Consider the following 19,116-nt stretch of genomic DNA (forward strand, 5'->3'; position numbering starts at 1 on the left):
GATTTCAAACCTTAAATATATATATTGCTAAAACAGCGGCTATTTCATTTTAGTGCACAATCTTTTCAGGAATACAGTTTGTTTCCATTAACTTGATATCCCCATGCCAATGTCACTGACAGGTACATTTTCAAAGTGTCCACAGCCTGCCTCTGAGAGTGATTAGACAGAAATTGTACCATTCTCTAGTGAGAACCGATATATATGGATATAGTGTATGGTTTAAAATGTTTCGTGTTTGTTTAAAGTCCACCAGCCAAGTTTTCCCAGCAAGACGTATTTTTTGAATAGAAAGAAACCAACCAATGATGGTTTGTTAAAGGACAACTTTGTTTTTTTACAACAAGTGTTCATATTTTAGATTGTAATTAGAGAAAAGAAAAAGTGAGTGTTAAAATGTTTTCATTTGCTTCGTGCTATTGTTTTATCGTGCTTACTGTGCTAAAATGTGGGGCATGCGTACGCATGGGGGCATGTGTACAATTGGCTAAATATGTATTTTTAGACACAATAAGCCAGCAGTTTCTTTATTGCTATTTACAGTAACACTACTAGCCCCCATAAGTCACATCCAACCATGAAAGGTTGCGTTGTATCTTGGGAATGGGCTTATTCTGTGTAAAATTACATATTTAGCCACTTGTACGCATGCCCCCAACCACTGAAATAAGAATCTCTAAAACAATAGAAAGAATCAAATGAAATAATTTTAACACTCATCTTTTATATTCTTTAATTACAATCTAAAATATGAACCCTCGTTGTAAAAAACTAAAGTTGTCCTGGTTTTGGTCACATAGCAAACTTAGCTTACCAGCGTTTAGTTGTGAATTTCTTCATTTGTGGCAGTCGGCTGAAACTCCCACGTCCTCCTCAGCCTACATCTGTGCCAGCTGTCCCAAAGAACATCATTTCAATCAAAATGGCAGAGGAAGAAGCTTGCTTGCAGCAATACACAAAAAGTCCTTTATTGTATTTTTTGTCTTTTCAGTTTTTAATGATGGCAATTGATCACCTATTTTTTTGTACAACAAAAACAAACTGTTTTACATGAGATTGAAAACCCAAAAAAAGGAAAACATATCAAATAAAGTCGAAACCAATTCCATCGTTTGTTTTTAATTTTCCCCGCTCCTCTGCTGTCGGACTCTGTCCCATGTGTCCGTCCTCCATAAGCTTGGCACAAAGGTGTGTGTGTGTGTGTGTGTGTGTGTGTGTGTGTGTGTGTGTGTGTGTGTGTGTGTGTGTGTGTGTCAGTCCGGTCTGAGTTGTTTAGCAGTCTGCTTTCTGTTTAAGTGGCCTGGTTTGCGGTTGCAGTGGCCTGGCTCCTGGTGGGGGGTTCTTTAGATGCGGGTCAGCTGATGCCAGAGGCTGGATGGCAGGATGCTCTCCACCTTCTCCATGATGAAGTTTAGAGGAGCAAACAGTGTGCTGAGGAACTGAGGAGACAAAGGAGGACAGAGCTTAGTGCAGGGGTCTTCAACGTTTTCAGGCCAAAGACCCCTAGTTGAGAGAGAGAGATGAAGCAGGGACCCCCCCCCCCCCCCCCCCCCCCCACAACCTTTTAAAAGATTCCATTTAGTTTCATCTTTTGACAGCACAATCATCAGTGCATTTTGGAATCATGTCAATTTGTGTTTTCAGATATTTAACCACTTGAACCGTCAATACTTCATAAACTTGACCTTTCACTCTGTACTTAGTGTGCTTTTTCCCCCCCTCTACACCGAAGCTCTTTGCCAAAAATAGACGATCTACAATTATAACTATTTTTATCTAAAGTCCGCCGAATATGGACGCTAGGGTTCAAGTGGTTAATATAAAAAAGAAGAAAAAAATGGTTCTATCACACAAAGATTCGGAGGACCCCCTGTAGTAACCCTGAGGAGTGGTCTTCAACAGGGGGTCCCGGACCCCCTGTTGAAGAGCACACTTCAACTGGCCGTCTCCCCGGAGAGCTGACGCAACAACACAAGAGAACTCAAATTACACACATTCACACTGATATTAATATGCAGTGAGAGGGAGATAGGGATCGGTGGGAGTCAAACTCAACTAGCTGATAGCAGACACAGTTATTCATCAACATATTGTTCACATGTACAAATACAGGATTTCCCAACACTTCATATCGTCGTTGTCGGGTGGAAACCTTGTAAGTCCAAAACCGTTCATTTCGAAATTATCATCTAAAAAATGAACTAAACTAGTGAAAACAGCCGATCTACAAGCACACAACGCCTCGCACCGCGAGGCGTTGTGTGCTTGTAGATCTGCTGTTTTCACTACTTTTGTGCGACAGCCTTGTATGATGAAGCAGGGCTTTACTTTGCGAAAGAACGTACAAATTTGAAACTTGGAGATACAAGGTTTCCACCCGACAATGACGATATGGTACACTGGTAGTTATTACCTCCATGTTGAATTTATTTTTAAGCTGTTAGTAACACAATTCACTTGAATTCAGGCATGTTTCCAAAATGTTTTTTTTTATGCATCATTCTCCCGGACTTTCCCAGGCATAGAGGGGGAGAAAAAAAAACAGTTTGAAGAAGTTCTATGACTTTTCCCACTTTTCCATGACTTTAACCCATTTAGGCCTAGGATTATTGACTACTTTAACCATTGAAAAATAGCAGATATACAAGCTCACAGCGCGGCACCGAGTGCCGCGCTGCGAGCTTGTAGATCTGCTATTTTTGAAAAATCATGATTTTTCCTTGCAAGTCTTTGAATATATCTATTTAAAAGCGAACATTTGTAAATCAAATATTTGCTTCTGGGGGGGTCCCTGGAGCAACATATTTTGAGATGGCGGTCCGTGGCTAAATACCTGTAATTTTGGGGGTCCTTGACATGAAAAAGTTTGAGAACCACTGATTTAGAGGAAGGATTTAGAAGTCGGGGTCAAAGATCGGGTCAAAGATATTCATAGACTTGCACACACATTTTCACGATTTTTCAAAAATAGCAGATCTACAAGCTCGCAGCGCGGCACTCGGTGCCGCGCTGTGAGCTTGTATATCTGCTATTTTTCTAAGGTTAAAGCATACAATGATGGTTAAAGTGGTTAAAAGCTAACGCGACTCGGGCGCGTTCCAGGTATTTGAGAGATATGAGAGCTGTCTCCCTCAGCGTCCTAGTCCCAGACCCCGTCCTCTGGCATGGACTGTTTTGGCAACAGGCTCTGAGGGGGGATAGGGGCTCTGTCAAAGGGATGGCAGGTTCATGGAGGCTTCACTTTGTCAGATAAAAGCCATGAAGTGGTAGAAGAGAGACAGGGACGTGCTGGGCCCCTGATTCAGCCCGGGAAAAAGAGTTGCAGAGGCCCTCATTGTGCGCTATAGAGAGAGATCTCTCTCTATAGCGCTGCTGCTACTCAAAGATTTGCCATTTCAGATCATGACAAGTAACAAGCCAGTGGGCCAATTACTGTACATGAGTTATAGTTCGTCGATGTCGGGTGGAAACCTTGTATGTCCAAAACCGTTTGTTTTGTATTTATCATTTTAAAAATGATTTAAACTAGTGAAAACAGCCGATCTACAAGCACACAACGCCTCGCGGTGCGAGGCGTTGTGTGCTTGTAGATCTGCTGTTTTCACTACTTTTGTGCAACGGCCTTGTATGATGAAGCAGGGCTTCCTAATGGCCGGCCTGGACCGGCCGGGAATGAAGCGGCCGTTCGGGAGTTGTCCCGCTTTTCCCAATGGCCAGCACGTCCCTGGAAGAGAGACAGAACCACTCTGACACGCAACAAAGGAGACTACAGGCCTCAAGATCTTGTAGGAAGTTGGGAGACCTCAATGCAATTGTCTAATGTTAAAACACTCCAATGGAAGTATGTCTTAGGGCTACTCCCGCAGATGATTAGCCATCAATTAGTTGGTTTGGTTTTAGTCAGATGATTGTGGATTAATCGATTTGATGCTTTTCTCCATGCTGAATATGTTATTTCCTTAAAGACTTTAGCACATCTATGCACTGGATAAAAACCCTCATTTTACACATTTCGTTGATGAAATAACATCTCCGCTGCTCAGTGATTCAGTTCAACCGTACATCTGATTTGCAGAGCTCAAGTGAAGTGTACTGTTTTTACTGTACACCTCTAACTTAAGATGCGTGTTGTTCTGACTTCAAAGGCAGGCTGTGGAGCCTTGGAGCCTCCTGGCTGAGCTCACCTCCACTTTGTACACTGAGATAATCACAAAATGTGTTCTCATGGTTACACAGTTTTCAGGGAAATCCACAAGCACAGCGTTTGAACTGAGGCTAACAACCAGTCAGAGTGAGAATGTGATGCGTCTGTGTGTGTGCTAACAGCTCTCTGTGGTGCTTCAGTGCTCCAACCAAAACAGAACACCACCACCCTATGAACCGCTCCTGCTATCAGAGGAGATGAGATCTACTGATAGTCACATCAGAGAGAGAGAGAGGATGAGCTCAGACATTCCTACAGCACTTAACTCTCAAATACCTGGAACGCGCCCGAGTCGCATTAGATTTGAACCACTTTAACCCTTATTTTATGCTTTAACTTTAGAAAAATAGCAGATATACAAGCTCACAGCGCGGCACCGAGTGCCGCGCTGCGAGCTTGTAGATCTGCTATTTTTGAAAAATCGTGGAAATGAGTGCAAGTCTTTGAATATCTTTGACCCGATCTTTGACCCGACTTCTAAATCCTTCCTCTAAATCATGTCAAGGACCCCCAAAATTACAGGTATTTGGCCACGGACCCCCATCTCAAAATACGTTGTTCCAGGGACCACCCAGAAGCAAATATTTGATTTACAAATGTTCGCCTTTAAGTAGATATATTCAAAGACTTGTAAAATAAATCATGATTTTTCAAAAATAGCAGATCTACAAGCTCGCAGCGCGGCACTCGGTGCCGCGCTGTGAGCTTGTATATCTGCTATTTTTCAATAGTTAAAGCAGTCAATAATCCTAGGCCTAAATGGGTTAACCACAGGCTGCTGAAGAGAGGAAGAGGAGAGGAGGTGAAGAGACGAAGAGGAGGTGAGAAGAAGAAGAAGAGGAGGAGGAGGACGTGAGGTAGAGCAGCGGTTCTCAGTGGGAAGCTGCCATTTTCAACAAAGCAAAACATCTTGAATCATTTCAAAACACTTTAAGAAATCTTCTATTGCAGGGGTCTTCAACGTTTTCAGGCTAAGGACCCCTTAGTTGAGAGAGAGATTCCATATAGTTTCATCGTTTGACAGCACAATCATCAGTGTATTTTGGATTCATATCAATGTGTTTTCAGATATTTAACCACTTGAACCGTCAATACTTTATAAAGTTGACCTTTCACTCTGTAGTTCTGCTCTTTTCCCCCTCTACACCAAAGCTCTTTGCCGAAAATAGCCGATCTACAAGCTCACAACGCCTCGTAGCGTGAGGCGTTGTTTCTGCTATTTTTGGCTAAAGTTCTCGGAATAAGGACACTAGGGTCAAGTGGTTAATATACCGGACCCCCTGTTGAAAACCCTTGTTCTATTGGACACGCTGGCACAAAATCTTTTCACATGAGAGTCGGTGGCCAAATACATATCAATTTAGGGGTCCTTGACATGGAAATGCTAGAGAAGCACTGAGGTAGAGGAGTAGAGAAGGAGAGGGGAGGAAGAGAGGACGGGTGAGGAGAAAGGAAGAGAAAAGATGAAGAGGTGGAGGAAGTATAAGGGTGCAGGGGAGAGCCCTCCTGTGGTGCTACTGTACACAGGGTTCCCACACATCTTTACCAATTCATTTCCAAAACTTTTCCAGAAAATTTAACCCGATTTCCAGGACTATATAACAATAATCCAGCTCAATAACGAGTCGCTTACTCCTATGTGCAATGCCCAAAGACAGGTAGTGTATGCCAGTGGTTCTCAACCTTTTCAGGCCGTGACCCCCGAAATAATCATAATTGAAGAGAGTTGAGGAATTTTGTATAACACGGTTTCATTGTGAAAATAGCAAATCTACATGCTCACGTGTAGATCAGCTATTTTCACAATTTCTGCCTCTAATATTTGACAATTTGGCCAATGTTTAATTTGTCATTTCAGTATTAACAAAATCAACGACGAAAGACAATGCATAGTTATTTTTTTCCAGGACCTTCCAGGACCCTTGATAAATTCCAAAACTTTTCCAGTACTGGAAAAAAAATCTAATTTAAAAATATTTCCAGGAATTTCATGACCGTGGGAACCCTGTGTAGCTTGTAAACTTTGTAAAGGTTGTATTGGTACCTGCTGGACATCGCCGCAGCAGATAACAACTCAAGGACACAGCGGAAATACATTTGAGTTGATCTGGTGAATGTCAGTGTTAGCTATCAGCTGGTTGGTTATCACAGTCTAGGGCAGGTTGGCTAAATGCACAGGTGGCATTTGATCAAACAGGGACGGCACATGCCAAGTCCATAGGGGCGCCAAGTTTTTTTATTTATTATTGTGCTCTCTACCTGTCGTTTAAACCAGTGGTTCTCAACCCTTTCAGGCCGCGACCCCCAAAAGAATCATATTTTAACTTCGAACCCCCCCACCCTGACGAGCACTAAGAGTTGAGGCATTACATTTTGTATAACACGGTTCTATTGTGAAAATAGCTGATCTACATGAGGCGTTTTGAGAATGTAGATCGTCTATTTTCACAATCTCTGCCTCTAATATTTGACAATTTGGCCAATGTTTAATTTGTCATTTTAGAGGTATTAAACACTCCTTAACCCATTTAGGCCTAGAAATTATTGAATGCTTTAACCAGTGAAAAATAGCAGATATACAAGCTCACAGCGCGGCACCGAGTGCCGCGCTGTGAGCTTGTAGATCTGCTATTTTTGAACAAGTCGTGAAAATGTGTGCAAATCTTTGAATATATGTATTTTCAAAGCGAACGGTTGTAACTCAAATTTTGCTTCTGGGTGGTCCCTGGAACTAGATATTTTGAAATGGGGGTCCGTGGCCAAATAAATATCATTTTGGGGGCCCTTCACATGAAAAGGTTTGAGAACCACTGACATAGTAGTCTCTCAAGAACAGACTAACTGAGCTCCAGGTAAATGAAAAGGACCTTTTCTTTGATGATGGCTGGCCAGATTGTTGACATACAAACATCGGTTTTTCAAAAAATCTTAGAAGGATTCAAAAGACACTTATGTAATCGGGTCAAAAATCTAATTTTCACGATTTTTCAAAAATAGCAGATCTACAAGCTACAGCTGTGAGCTTGTATATCTGCTATTTTTTTAATATTTAAAGCATCAAATATTGCGTCATAATGTGTTCAGGCCTAAAAGGGTTAATCATCTGGGGGTCCCAACCTACAGGTTAAGAACCAGTGGTTTAAACTACAGTGGGGCGCAGAACAGACGCTGTGAGCGCATCACGTGGATGGATACTCACAGCTTTAGCGAAGACTCCCATGAGTTCAGGGAACTGGTGTGTGAGGAGCGCCAACATGGCGGTGAAGGAGCAGAGGCCGGCCGTGAACAAGATGAAGAAGGGAAGCTCCTTCTTGGGATACACTGACACCTCATGGAACACTGCTTCCACACATAGACACAGAGAGACACGGCACGCACGCACAAAGAGAGAGACACACACACACACACACACACACACACACACACACACACACACACACACACACACACACACACACACACACACACACACACACACACACACACACACACACACACACACACACACACACACACACACACACACACACACACACACACACACACACACACACACACACACAGAGAGAGAGATTCAGACACACAGATGTAGACAAACACATGTACACTCATACACACATTACAGGCGCACACACACACAAAAAACACAGAAACACAGAGTACCAGGGTCAGCTACAGGCAGTCAGGATTTCAGCTCAAATCAGTTTCATGTACAGTAGGAAACAAAGTGTGAGGCCGTTACTGTTCTCAGGTCAGTGCTTCACAAAATCACAACCGTACTGTATGGGGAATGGTGTACTGGTGTACAGCTGTCATATGCAAACAGCAGCCTGTCCTGCGCAGACGTCTGATCAGGTTTGTACGCCGTTGTGTGTCTACCACATGCACGCACGCACACAGCACCACCACTGTTCAGAGAGGACTCAAATCATGCATACATCTCTCTGCATCTCACATAAGGGTCATGTACCATACTTAACTGCTACTACTTTTCACACATGCTGTAAACAACAACATCCGTCAGCTGATGAAGAACACCAAGAGACATGATGCAGTGGATACACCAGCAGGAGTAGGGAGGTGTGTGTGTGTGTGTGTGTGTGCGCGTGCCCTGAGCCAAATTAATCCAGCTAATGTGCTTCCAGAGGGCAAACCAACTCTACTGATATTCTCTCTCTCTCTCTCTCTCTCTCTCTCTCTCTCTCTCTCTCTCTCTCTCTCTCTCTCTCTCTCTCTCTCTCTCTCTCTCTCTCTCTCTCTCTCTCTCTCTCTCTCTCTCTCTCTCTCTCTCTCTCTCTCATGATTAATTAGTCGATGGGATTAATTTTGATGGCGGTGAAGTCATTTGTGTTGGAAACATAAACAGCTCAACAACAATGCAGTCCAGTAATGGAAAACAAAAGGCCACTTCGGGACTTCCCGCAATATTCCCAACCACAGTTCAGCAAAAACAGCCTTTTGGCGGGATATTTACGGGAGAATATTTAAACGGGAGGACAGCGGGAGAGAAGGGTAAAATATGGGAGAATCTTGGGAAAAACGGGAGGGTTGACTCTACAGGTATTATCTCATCAACTGCAAAGTGGCCGTGTGTGTGTGTGTGTGTGTGTGTGTGTGTGTGTGTGTGTGTGTGTGTGTGTGTGTGTGTGTGCGCGCGCGTGTGTGCATGTGTTTGTGTCTTACTTGGTAGCAGCTCTCTGTCAGCCGTCTCTGTGCAGATAGGATAGGGATAGAAGAGGTGACCTTTCTCCAGCGGGTACGGGATCATTCTGAATGCTACACACGCACGCACACGCACGCACGCACGCACGCACGCACGCACGCACGCACGCACACACACACACACACACACACACACACACACACACACACACACACACACACACACACACACACACACACACACACACACACACACACACACACACACACACACACACACACACACACACACACACACACACACACACACACACACACACACACACACAATAATGGTAAAGATGCAAATCATTGAAGTGTTTAGTGAGATTGTGTGTGTGTGTGTGTGTGTGTATATGTGTGTGTGTGTGTGTGTGTGTGTGTGTGTGTGTGTGTGTGTGTGTGTGTGTGTGTAAGGTATCAACTGTCAAGTGAGTAAGATTATATCTTTGCCTGTGGGCATACATGCTTGTTTATGTGTGGGTATGCGTGCTCCTCGCTGTGTGTGTACTGATACTGTATTAGGGTTGTGACTCCTAAACGTTTACACGGTAAACATGAACAAAAATTCTCTAGCCATTTAAACACTAGCGTACATACATACTAGACGCCTCCTTTCCCCCCTCTACACCAAATATATATATATCTATTTTATTTAGCAGAATGTTTCCCAAGAATAAGGACACCAGGGTAGGGTTCATGCTGTTAAAATGATAATAAAAAGCTCATCTCCCTGCGATAATGTGGGTGTTATGTGGCTGGTGACTTTGTGCTGCTTTGCTCGCATGTTACAGCTGGCTGTGAGCGATGGCTTCAAAGACGTAACAAGCCTTGAGCGTAGCGTGAGAGCTGAACGGTAAGCTTGTCACCAAGTTCCATCACGGTACTGTAGCGACACAGGGTCTGAACTTGAAACACCATCAGATGAGTCTGCAGACACATGCTCTCATTCAGAGCTGCACAACGCAGCTCAACTCCATTGATGTCATGTCCTCTTGTCTGGCAGAGTAGAGATGGGTAATTAACCACATGAAGGCGCTGAGCGTTTAATGTGCGCTCGCTCGCTCACGTGTGGCATTTTCATCTGCTTGCTGTGAGCCAGGATATTTTCTACTCAGGCGCTTGGAGGTATTTTATGACGAGCGCCGTAGCGTTTTCAGACGGGAAATAGAGGCTCGGTGGACACGGCCCCTATGGGGGTCTGTGAGTGTGTGTGACGGTCCAGAGCTAATTTCATAATCCAAAGGACTGATCAGCGCACAACTTCGTATGAACACTGCCGGTAGGCTAATTTAGTACCTCCACACATCTTTGTGTGTGTGTGTGTGTGTGTGTGTGTGTGTGTGTGTGTGTGTGTGTGTGTGTGTGTGTGTGTGTGTGCGTGCGTGCGTGCCATTGTGTATATCGTCTCTGTCGGAAGTAGCAGATCCGCAAGCTTGTCGATCTGCTACTTTTGCTGCTTTTGTGTAGTAGGGTGTTCATTTATGAAAAAACACAAAAAGTTAAAATATATAGATACTGTAGGACAGTGGGTCCGGGACCCCTAGGGCGTCCTCAGAGTTACCACAGGGGGTCCTCCAAATGTTTGAGTGATAGAAGTTTTTTTTTTTTCTCCTTTTTTATATGAACCACTTGAACCCTATAGTGTCCATATTCTGAGAACTAAAATAGCAGATCTACAAGCTCACAACGCCTTCCCTTGTGAGCTTGTAGATCGGCTATTTTCTGCAAAGAGGTTTGGTGTAGAGGGGAAAAAAGAGCAGACTAAGTACAGAGAGAAAGGTCAAGTTTATTAAGTATTGACGGTTCAAGTGGTTAAATATCTGGAAACACAAATTTACATGAACCCAAAATACACCGATTATAGTGCTGTCAAACGATGAAACTATATGGTATCTATGGGTTGTGGGGGTCCCTCCATGAATTCAAAATACATGGATGATTGTGCTGTCAAACAATGAAACTATTCGGAATCTATGAAAAGGTTGTGGGGGTCCCTGCTTCATCTCTCTCTCAACTAAGGGGTCCTTGGCCTGAAAACATTGAAGACCCCTGCTGTAGGAGGTTACGATATGCAAGTGTGTGTGTGTGTGTGTGTGTGTGTGTGTGTGTGTGTGTGTGTGTGTGTGTGTGTGTGTGTGTGTGTGTGTGTGTGAGTGAGAGTGTGGACACTCACTGCCCTCCCAGGTACAATGCAGCAGGTTGAGAGCTCCCTCCACCCTCTTCCAGTGCTGCAGGTGGAAGAATGCGTAGGCAATGGCCTCACTGTCACCTCTCTTCAGAATGTGCTCCGGAGGCAAGATTAAACTTTTCATTTCTAACAGGTACTGAAGAGGAGATGAGGATGCAGAGAGAGGGGGAGAAACAGAGTAGAGGGAGAAAAGAACAATAATTAGTAACTGTTTATTCAAAATAGAAATACAAACACGAGTAGAAGATGATGCTGTATATTAGCATCTGAGCTGACGAGATGAGATTCACTTTTTAAATATGGTACAACGTTTAGCTGTGGTGTCGCTGTGCGAAGCAGTACCGCTTGACACCGCAGTTATGGTTGCCGCTCTGAGAAATTGGTCTACACCAGGGGTCTTCAACAGGGGGTCCGGGACCCATAGGGGGTCCTCAGAGATACTACAGGGGGTCCTCCAAATCTTTGAGTGATAGAAACCTTTTTTTCCCCTCCTTTTTTATAATAACCACTTGAACCCTAGCATCCATATTCTGAGAACTTTAGCCAAGGCATTGTGAGCTTGTAGATCGGCTGTTTTCGGCAAAGAGCTTTGGTGTAGAGGGAAAAAAGAGCAGACTAAGTACAGAGCGAAAGGTATTGACGGTTCAAGTGGTTAAATATCTGGAAACACAAATTTAGATTAACCCAAAATACACTGATGATTGTGCTGTCAAACGACGAAACTAAACTATATGGTATCTATGGGTTGTGGGGGGTCCCTGCTTCATCTCTCTCTCAACTAAGGGGTCCTTGGCCTGAAAAGGTTGAAGACCCCAGGTCTACACTGTTAGTCCAGTACAGTGGCACATTAACTTCAGTACAGTATATTGTGACAGCATGACTGTGAAACACTCTGCAGCCAATCTTTATTTCTCACTGTACTTTGCTTCATGTCAGCATTTCAGTGCACTGTGGCTGTGCAGTTCTTCACTGCAGGAAGGGGTTTTATTGCCTCCGCTATGGAACAAACTACTGTCTGGGTTCTGAGATAACTTCCTGAGTGGTCTCTGGGAAGGTACGCGTTCTGCCTTGTGTCTTTTTAATGTTGTTCTGAAACAACAGCCATTCGGGGTGGCTTGGACAGTTTCTGCGACAACTAGGGATGCACCGAGATATCGGCTATATCAGGGGTGGGCAACTTTGATGATGGCGAGGGCCACTAGATTTCCACCTTTACTCCAGAGGGCCACATTGCATATTGCTACGTCCAACTTTGTCATTCTGGTATCTCATACAAAAGAAGCAAAAATAGTTTTAATTTTTGCTTCTTTTGAATTGGAATCCTGAATTATTTTTTATTGGAACACTGAAATGTAACATTTTGATTTAATTTCAAACGCATTTATTTATATACTCATGTTAACTTTATGAACCTAAATACAAATACCCACATTGGACATAAAAGAACATTTAATACGACTATACTAGTCATTAAGCTACTATTATAGACAGAATGAAAGCAGGTCATGTTTGGAATAGTAGCAGCTGAAATCAATAATATATCAGTATTCCAGTATTAACCTACGGCCGCATTAAGTGAAGGTGGGCCAGTTGCCCATGTAAGGGCTATATATACAGTATCACTATGGGGTGATGGCAGTGTGGGCGGTGGGTCTTACTTTAGGGACGTGTGGGTTGAACTCCACAGCTCTGTGGATGGCCTCCACAGCATTCATTTCTGCTGTGCTCAGCCCTCGCCTCGACGCTGCCTCTGGAGAGAACCTGCAACACGTGCACGCGCACGCACACACACACACACACACACACACACACACACACACACACACACACACACACACACACACACACACACACACACACACACACACACACACACACACACACACACACACACACACACACACACACACACACACACACACACACACACAGTGTTGATGGCAAAGTTTGATTTAGTTTAGTCACAATCTTTTGAATAAAATGTCATTTAGTATCAGTCATATTTTTGTCATCTGAAATGTTTTAGTGTCGGTCTAGTTTTAGTCGACAAAATATCATAAGATTTTAGTTGACTGAATCTACAGTTGATTTTATCAACCAAAAAAAAGAAAAAAAGATTGGCAGGTGTTGATGGCGTCGTAATGTCTGATTTTACACTTGGTTTCATGCTGAAAATAGCAGATCTACAGTGTGACAGGTTGTGAGCTTGTAGATCTGCTATTTTCAGAGCGTAACACCTGAGCACTAGTCCTTCCCTAGTTTTTATTTGTTGATGAAAACTTTAGTTACAAGTTACTTATATTATAGTTACAGATATACATTATAATATTATAAAACACACATTAGCCAATTTAGCCCTATTTTATACTATATTTTAAAATAGCCGTTTACATGTAACAGAGTATTTCTAAATTGCAGTATTGATACTTTTACTTGAGTAAAACATGCGAGTACTTTTTCCACCACACACACACACACACGTTGTTATGTTATAAGAAGAAAAAATTCAGCGAAAATAGCCAACATACAAACTCAAGTAGATCGGCTATATTCGCTAAAGAGACTTGGTGTAATCTAGAGGGAAAAAAAACAGGAGGAGACCGAGTATACACCCCTTGGGGTTCGCACTTAAGGTGTGTGCGTGTGTGACTCAGATATACAGTAGACTTGTTTCTCTATATGTGTGTTTGTGTGTCAAAGTAACTAAGACAATCTCAGCACATACACAAAAATCTCAACCACTCTACACATATTATATTTCTGTGTGTGCTTTTGTTTTGAGAATCACAGATAACCCCATACACGCGCCTGCAGGCGACCAGCACAGACACAAAAAAAAGGAAAAAAGTCACATCTCACGACACATGAACCCCCGAGGGGAAGCCCGTTTAAAAGAAAAGGCACAATTACTCCCAGCCCATTTAAAGACAACACTATCGCTCAACCCATTCTCTGTTTCACACAAGATATTACCCCCCCCCCTACCTCCAGTGGTGGAAGAAGTAAAAGTAGTAATTTCACAATATAGTACTCTGTTACAAGTAAACGGCCTGTATTCAAAATTGTACTTGAATAAAAGTATTGCTATGAAAATATAAGTACTGTACAAAAGTGAAAGTACTCAAATCTTTGAAAACTTCAATATTTGCCTCGTCTGAGATGATGTAGTGAAGTAGAAGTATAAAGTATCAATACTCAAGTAAAGTAAAAGTACTTAAAGGGGAAGACCACCCATCTTCAATATTGAACTATGTCATTAATATACCTTAGAGGAGTTGTGTGGAAATAGAAAAAAAGTTCCCCCCCTTCTGTGTTGCCTAGAACTGGAGGATTGATTTTGGGGTTTGTATTGTAAAGTACAACTTGATGACATCACACCATTGTACTTTACAATACAAACCCCAAAATCAATCTTCCAGTTCTAGGCAACACAGAAGGGGGGGAACTTTTTTTCTATTTCCACACAACTCCTCTAAGGTGTATTAATGACATAGTTCAATATTGAAAATGGGTGGTCTTCCCCTTTAAGCACTTAAACCCCAGCATCCGTATTGTGGGGAAAGCTTTCTCAGAAAATAGCAGATCGACAAACTCGTCGATTTGCTATTTTCAGCCAAAGCCCACAATAACAGAAAATACACTGGTATGGAGCACTGAAGGAATCTGGTCAATCATATATCATAAGTATATCATTAGTATCAGTGCTTGAGTAAATCTACTTAGTTTACTTTCCATCACTGCCCACAGTCTTAAATAGCGGGGGCCTCGGTGTGCCCGGGCCCCTCTCTCTGCCGAGGGGAAAGCGATACTCACTTGTCCGACACCGCCCTGGCTTTGAGCAAGGCAGCCGTGTAGCATATTGTTGCTGATTTGGGTAAGCTGATATCTGTGGATGAGACACACAAAGCAATGTGATGGGTGTTTCTCTTAGTGAACCACCACCAGGGTTGAAATTACACTCGTAGGGAGCAGACAGGGAGGGTGCTGGGCTGGGCTGGGTGAATGTTGTGGACCCCCCTGAGGGGACCTTAGGTGGGAGAAAATTGAGCAGAATGTGGCGTTAAAAGTTTGGGTTTCATGGCTGCGGGGGACGTGAGCGCGTTGGAGGAGTCGTTCAGTTACCTAATAGTTGAATGTGATCTGGTGTGACTCGTCAATGTGATACAACAGCTGAGTGTTTCTTATGTTAGCTGAGTAAGTGTTTATGTCTCTGCTCCAGTGTTACACATTCACCACAACAACACGCATGCACTGACCTGGGCAACCTTTGTGTAACGCCAACAATGACTGAGTGAGACTGGAAAGGTTGTCTGAAGCGTGTGTGCCGTAGAAATGTTTCACCATAATAATGAATCAAAAATGAGTCAAACAAACAAATACCTGTTTACCATTTAGAATGTGTGTGTGTGTGTGTGTGTGTGTGTGTGTGTGTGTGTGTGTGTGTGTGTGTGTGTGTGTGTGTGTGTGTGTGTGTGTGTGTGTGTGTGTGTGTGTTTGTGTGTGTGTGTTTGTTTGTGCACAGCATTTATTTTATTTTATTCCTTATCTAGCTGCTCATTTCCAGCAAAGCCCTGCACTAGAGGTCTGCAGCGGGAGTACACTACTTGCAGGACCTGACGCAAATAGTTGTGGGACTAAATCATTTGTTTTTTTGCGGACAGGAATTGTCTGCGGGCGGTCAAAAATGAAATCATTGTGGCGGCGGGCGGGATTGGTCAGAAATCAAGTGGGAGCGGGCGGTAATGGGATTAAAAAATCAGTCCCGCGCAGATCTCTACCCTGCACATACAGTATAGACACGCTCAGATCTCTACCCTGCACATACAGTATAGACATGCTCAGATCTCTACCCTGCACATACAGTATAGACATGCTCAGATCTCTACCCTGCACATACAGTATAGACATGCTCAGACAGACATGCACACTCATTAAAACCGGTTGCGGGTTCAGTGCCTTGCTCAAGAGCACTTCAGCGGAGTTGGGGAGGGGTGAGTGGCCACCATTCATCCAGATTTCTCCTGCCAGCCTGGGTAGGGAATCGAACCAGGAACCTTCCGGCAACCTTGCGCTCCTCTAACCAGGGGTCTTCAACAGGTCTTCAACCTTTTTTTCTCCTTTTTCATGTTAACCACTTGAACCCTAGCGTCCGTATTCTGAGAACTTTTGCCAAAAATAGCAGATCAACAAATAGCAGATCTACAAGGTCACAACGCCTCGATTATTCTATAGTATTTTCGGCAAGGAGGTTTGGTGTAGAAGGGAAAAAGAGCATACTAAGTACAGAGTGAAAGATCAAGCTTATAAAGTATTGACGGTTTAAGTGGTTAAATATCTGAAAACACACAATGACATGAATCCAAAATACATGGATGATTGTGCTGTCAAACGATTAAACTATATGGAATCTATGATAAAGTTGTGGGGGTCCCTGCTTCATCTCTCTCTCAACTACGGGGTCCTTGGCCTGAAAACGTTGAAGACCCCTGCTTTAGGCTACCGCTGCCCCATGCCTGTGTAAGTCTCTGCAGTCATTTTGGTGTGTCTGTGTGTGAGTATACTGTCTGTGTCAGTATTCGTGTGTGTCTGTGTGTGTGTGTGTGTGCGTGTGTGTGTGTGTGTGAGTGTGTCTCACCATCGTACTTGGCTAGTACAGCCTGGACATCAGCGTAGTTCTGGAGTTCCAACAGTGACTCCAGCAGGTTCTCATGGATGTTGAACATACTGAGGAGAGGGAACTCCTTCATTAACTGGAAAACACACAACTGTTGTTACATGTAATACCAGACAGGGGGCGACACACACTCACACATACATAGAGGGCACATGGCCAGCTAACAATAATAACTAAAGCTTTGACTATTAGTAACAAGTGGGGAAATAAAAGCATTGGCAGTTATTATAAGTTGTTGATTAAATGACATGTTGGAAAATGAATTACTAGGTTTGTTATCAGAATAATAACAGTTTGATTAAACACAAGTATGGAAACAATATCAGCCAGAAGAAAAAACACAAAAAGAAAGTGCACTAGTGTCATCACATAGGTCGAATGCTGTCTTTATTGTTAGCAGTTGTTAGCACAGTTTGTTACAATGGCTGTACAGTAACACTGGAAATTAGACCACAATAAGCTCATGAATGCATTGAAGTGTGTGCACATGTGAGAGAAATAGAGAGACGGGAACTCTCAAATGAGAAGTAAGTCCATACAGTATGAGACTGTGTGTGTGTGTGTGTGTGTGTGTGTGTGTGTGTGTGTGTGTGTGTGTGTGTGTGTGTGTGTGTGTGTGTTCCATTCAGCATGCTGTGTACTTACGTCTCTCATCATTTTAACTGCTTCTCGTGTGCGGCCCAGCTTTCTAGAACACATGGCCAGTCTTCTTTTAATATACACCAACACATTGGTGTCTCTTCCTAACACACACACACACACACACACACACACACACACACACACACACACGAAATATGCATAAAGTAAGAGCAACATGTGTAGCAATCTTAGCACACAGGCGCAGTTTGCGCACCCAACACAATGTCATGCGTGTGTGCGTGCGTGCATACTCACGGTGCTGGGCCTCGTACTGTGTTCCATGGTGCTGGAGCTGTTGGCTGCGTCTGTAACAGCCCTCCCCAGCCTTTAGAGCCTGTTTAAACAACTTCTCAGCCTCCACTATGGTGGTGGCCTCTTCCTCTGCCAGCAGGATGTACGCCGTCGAGCAACTAAAACACACACACACACAGGAGAGGAGGAGGATGAGAAAGGAAGAAAGACCAGAAAAGAAGAAGGCAGAGGAGAGGACTAGGGATGGGACGATATGAACATTTCATATCACGATTATTGTGACAAAAGAAATCGTGGTTTACGATATTATCGCGATAATCAAAATCCATTATCCTGGGGCAGAACGTTTGCCAAAAAATAGCCGATCTACAAGTTGATCGGCTATTTTTTGGCAAATACATTTGATAGAGTGAAAAAAGACTATCAAGTACCTATTATAAGTACCTTTTACCAATTATAGAGGGTTTAAGTGGTACCGGATATGCAGCCCGGCAAATAAAAGGTGAATTGATCCCAGTGCAAGACGGAGGACGATATCACGATAAATTAAATCTCCACGGTACGATTATTATCGTGAGTGTCCCATCCCTAGAGAGGAGAGCAGGAGAGACACGGGAGAGGAAGAAAGGAGTACATAATACTGTAGCTCTCTGCTCGGCGTTACTCGTCCAAAACACAGGTGTTCCTATCGGTGTATGATTTGAACCTTCCTTCCAACAAAGAACCATCTTTAAGAACAGATTTATTTCTTGAATTATTCATGGGCTTATAACTTCCTCCCCGGTCTCCTCCTGTGTTTGCCGAGTTTGTTTATGACAGATGGGGGACTTCGCCATCTTGAAAAGCACTTTTTAAAGTCCATATATTATTCACTACACTCTGGCAGATCAAAGACCCTCCCGAATCCCCTCGCGCTCTCTGAGACGTCAGCCCGCGTGGAAGCCTTTGTAGTGCAGACACACAGAAGAACACGTCCATTCTACTGCCTATACGTCACGCTCACGCCTCCTTGTTTCGTTCATTCAATGTGACTCGCATGTCTCTCATCGTTGCCCTGTTTTAGCGACTTTTCTTTGACACCGAAATATGATGAGGTAGAGCAGGGGTCTTCAACGTTTTCAGGCCAAGGACCCCTTAGTTGAGAGAGAGAGAGAGAGATGAAGCAGGGACCCCCACAACCTTTTGTTGGACATTGTTTGACAGCACAATCGTCATAGCTGGGAGGGAATCCGTCAAAAAACATCAACTTTGGGCACTTGGTGACAAGTTTTTGATTTTTGGTATGGTGTTCGGTATGGTTATAAGGTTTACAAAAACCATCGCAAACAAGTTGGGCTCGCCCCCTAGTGGTCTGTTTGCGATGAATCAAATATTCGATACATCAGTATATGGTTGAAACCCCAAATAATTGATAAAAGAGATTTTTCAATGGATTCTGTTACTATTGGGTAT

The 19,116-nt window shown here is 43.4% G+C and overlaps 1 protein-coding gene across 3 annotated transcripts in view; it reads right to left on the reverse strand.

Moving 5' to 3' along the window:
- Positions 1 to 968: 968 nt before the first annotated feature.
- The window catches only part of LOC308293910 (suppressor of tumorigenicity 7 protein homolog), a 68,528-nt gene continuing 50,380 nt past the window's right edge, over positions 969 to 19,116 (reverse strand). For 2 of the 3 annotated variants that reach the window (XM_080736567.1, XM_080736569.1), the window contains 9 exons: positions 17,668 to 17,822; positions 17,416 to 17,513; positions 16,732 to 16,846; positions 14,910 to 14,982; positions 12,755 to 12,857; positions 11,082 to 11,232; positions 8,888 to 8,980; positions 7,404 to 7,546; positions 969 to 1,439 (listed from right to left, as the gene is read on the reverse strand). In XM_080736567.1, the coding sequence (XP_080592693.1) occupies positions 1,344 to 1,439; positions 7,404 to 7,546; positions 8,888 to 8,980; positions 11,082 to 11,232; positions 12,755 to 12,857; positions 14,910 to 14,982; positions 16,732 to 16,846; positions 17,416 to 17,513; positions 17,668 to 17,822 (1,027 nt within the window). In that variant the 3' untranslated portion in view covers positions 969 to 1,343. The remainder of the gene's footprint in view (positions 1,440 to 7,403; positions 7,547 to 8,887; positions 8,981 to 11,081; positions 11,233 to 12,754; positions 12,858 to 14,909; positions 14,983 to 16,731; positions 16,847 to 17,415; positions 17,514 to 17,667; positions 17,823 to 19,116) is intronic. The other variant, XM_080736568.1, reaches the window with a different exon arrangement.

Source organism: Nannobrachium achirus (assembly GCF_963921795.1).
Source record: "Nannobrachium achirus genome assembly, chromosome: 11".
NCBI lineage: Eukaryota > Metazoa > Chordata > Actinopteri > Myctophiformes > Myctophidae > Nannobrachium > Nannobrachium achirus.